This window comes from Stegastes partitus, unplaced genomic scaffold (genome assembly GCF_000690725.1).
Source record: "Stegastes partitus isolate 25-593 unplaced genomic scaffold, Stegastes_partitus-1.0.2 Scaffold824, whole genome shotgun sequence".
NCBI lineage: Eukaryota > Metazoa > Chordata > Actinopteri > Pomacentridae > Stegastes > Stegastes partitus.
The window spans coordinates 9,078-12,601 of record NW_007578555.1 but is presented as its reverse complement, the minus strand read 5'-3'; the positions used below and the strand labels follow the sequence as shown (position 1 = coordinate 12,601).

Genomic DNA, 3,524 nt, shown 5'->3' with positions numbered 1-3,524 from the left:
TATGGCATCCAACACTGCCGGCTTGATCCTGCTCAGTGATGCTGGAAACGCTGCATATGTCTCCAACCTGACGCTGGAATGTGCCGCTGGTCAGAATCCCTGAATACTTTCTATTTGTAGTGTCACTGTTCTACCACCAGATCATGTGCGTACACATGGTCAGAGGTTTGTGTATATTTACACACATTCCTAAGTATAAGTACAAGTTGATAAATTCCATACTTTGTGTAGGAATGTGCGTACACACTGATGATAAATGAGGCCCCTGGACCTGGAACCAGAGTGGAGGAGGTTCTGTCAGACTACTGACAACAAACCTGCTGTGTGACTGAAAGCTTGTGTTCTGCCAAACGTCTGAGGTGTTTCTGTTCAGTCCCGACGCTGATGAGGAACCGTTTCAGGATCAATGAGCTCAGAAACAGCCTCTCAAAGCTTCAGTCTGCTGGAATTAAATAAACCTGAAGCACAGCATCAGCCACATTATTTAGTGTTGGCTCCTCCTGCAGCCTCCGTCATTAGACCGTTGTGCTGTTTCATCTCTCATGTTTGTTAAAAACTGCGTCAGTTACTGAGGATCAGGACGCTTCAGGGTCAGCTTTATTGTCAGTTCTGCTGATGAACAGGATGTAGACGAGGCTGAGACGCCGTTTCTCTCCGACGTGAAGCTCAGCACAGCAGCAGAAGAGACACTGAGAAATGAGTGAGGCAGCAGCAGCGGCGGCGTTGGAGTGAAGCGCTGGCTGCTGTTCACGTACACGCATACGTTAGTGTTTGGTCTGCAGCTAACGGCTGCTTTCATTAATGAGGAATCTGTTCTCTTCAAATGATCCATTGTTCATTTTTAAATGCCCGTTATGATTTTCAAAGTTTAATTTTATTCAGATGAGAACCTGAATGTCTCCAGTATTCAGGGAAAGCAGCAGATCTTCACGTCTAAAGGCTGAAGCTGTTTGATGAGTGACTCCAGCAGCTGATCTGTGACAGAAACATCTGTCCCTGTTTGTATGGAGATCCACGGATCAGCGACGGAGCAGAACTGGATGTGATGTTTGTCTTGATTCTGACTGCTGCTCCGTGTTGCCTTCAGGTACCTGCTGCAGGATCCGGATGCACGCCATCCCTCAGCTGAAGACTGTGGACCGGTGGACGGAGAAGAGGAGCATGTTTGGCGTTTATGACAACGTCGGCATCCTGGGTGAGTCTCTCTGTGACCGACTCGTTCCCGAGTCACACTTGAACAGACTCGCTGAGTAAATCCTCAGGAGAGTCTGAAAAGATAAATCATGTGTGTGAGTCACATCCTGATTCTGATGGAGCTCTGCTGAGTTCTGATCCGACTTCTTCCCAAACCTTCACTCTTAAATCTGAACAGAAACGTCCGTGTCATTTGTTGTTATGCAAATCTGGATAATGTCCTCCAGCAGCCCAATCAATCAGCTACCGATAAATCAATAGCACACATGAACCCAGTACATGTATGAAGTACGGTCACATGACACGCTGGTCTGATCTCAGACATGACAGAGGCTGAGCCCTACATAGTGCACTATACAGGGTCCAGTGTTGTACTCGTACTTTCAGGTTCTGCATTTATTCTCATGTGATTTTGTTTTTCTGAGTTTCCTTCAGGATAAAGTTTGATCTGATGCTGATCTTTCTGTCTGCAGGAGACTTTAAAGCTCATCCCAAAGACCTGATCATCGGTCCGTGCTGGCTGAGGGCCTTCAAAGGCAACGAGCTGCAGCGTCTGATCAGGAAGAAGAAGATGGTCGGAGACAGAATGATGACCGCGGACAGACACAACCTGGAGAAGGGAATCAAGTTCCTGTACAAACGCTTCAACCGGACCGGAAAACACCGCTAACAGATGAAACCGGGCAGCTGGTCTGGACTCATGGAGGCTGCTGGTGTCTCTGAGAGACTGTTGACCACAGAAGGAGAACATTTATGTGCTTCAGCTGCTTTTGGACACAAAATACACGATATAAAATCCTGAAAGGAGCCTTTTTATTGTGTCTTCTCTCCAACATAAGCTCCTTTAGCTTAAAGCTTCAGACTGTTTCTGTCATCAGTGTGACAGCTGCAGCTCTAACAGGTCGGTTATCACCTTCATCACCTGTAGTTGTTTTTAATAAAAACAGTCCAAACTCTGACTGCAGCGTCTTCAGTCTGAATGTTCTCTGATTTCTTTCTTCTGACAGTAAACTGAGCATCTGTGGACTGAACCAGACGTCCGAGTCGGAGTGAACAGTTGTTTGCAGTAACATCAGAGTTCAGATCTCAGGAGCCGAGACGTGTGTCAGTGTTTGGTTATCAGAGCGTCGCCGTGTTGCTGCACACGGCTAGAAGTCAGAGTCTGTCTTCACACGTGGTTCAGAATGAAGACAGTCATGACTCATCACAACATCGCTCAGAACACATGCAGTCTGACTTCTTTTGCTTTTTGTTCAGTGTCTGAGAACCACGTCTTGGACTTTGACTCCAAACAGCAGGTTTGTTTGTTGTGTGCAGCTTCAATGAAATGTTTTGGACCAGAACCAATCAAGTCTCTGTTCAGCACCATAAAACCTGCAAATACTCAAGAAGCAGGACAGAATATGTTCAGATGATGTAGAGTACTGACAGTGTGACAGACGTGACTTGGTGCAGCTGCTTCGTCAGCTTGTGTTCAGGAATCAACAGATGAATTGACGATGAACATAATGGTGAGTTTTGGCTGTTTTCAGGATGAGCAGGTCAATGAAAGGTAAGAATACGTCTGGGTTTTGTCGGTTTTTGGTGACTCTGCAGGCAGTTTGATGCTCTGCTCCGTCTGTCGGCCTCCTGACGTGTTTGTTCATATTTTCCTGCATGAAGCCGAACACGAGCCCGACGTCCTGAAGCTGGAGGATGAGTCCTGTCAGCACCCGATTCATCCCACAGCTGGTCCATGGATCAGTTCAGGCAAGTTCTTCATCACCAGGTAGCCTGGTTCTGGTTCTGGTTCTGGTTCTGTGTTTGTGGGCAGCACCATGTTGGACACGGTCCATGTCCGTCCTGTGCGGGTCACCAGGGTGGTTGTTGTGTCTTTACAACATAAATTATTTCTTTGTCTTTTTTTGAAGACTTTACTAATATTCAAATAAGAAACAACACAAACATGAACTATTTCTGTTGAATGTTTCTGAACTGAAGCTGAACGCAGAATTAAAGCTGCAAAGAGCAGAAAAACAGCAGACGAGGTGAGTAATGGATGAGCCTTTATGATCCAGTGAGAAGGTCTGCAGCGCTACAGCAGGACACGGGATCATACAGAACATGATGTTATTATAATATTACAGAGATGTCAGCAGGAAATTAGAAAAAAACAAGAAATATACATTAGATATTGTTTATTGTACAGATTTGTCTTCATGTAGAAATTCAGATATTGCACATTGTTGTTCTATATGTAGAAATACATGAACACACCTGAATAATTATTCTGAACTGCATCAGCTCTTAACTTTCTGACTAGAACAGCAAACAAACACTTTATAAAGAGT

General features: G+C 45.3%; 1 protein-coding gene across 1 annotated transcript in view; it reads left to right on the top strand.

Moving 5' to 3' along the window:
- mrpl51 (mitochondrial ribosomal protein L51) overlaps positions 1-2,153 on the top strand; it is a 3,401-nt gene extending 1,248 nt beyond the window's left edge. Inside the window, exons 3-4 of the mRNA XM_008292684.1 lie at positions 1,088-1,195; positions 1,668-2,153. Of these exons, the coding sequence (XP_008290906.1) occupies positions 1,088-1,195; positions 1,668-1,864 (305 nt within the window). The 3' untranslated portion in view covers positions 1,865-2,153. The remainder of the gene's footprint in view (positions 1-1,087; positions 1,196-1,667) is intronic.
- Positions 2,154-3,524: the final 1,371 nt, after the last annotated feature.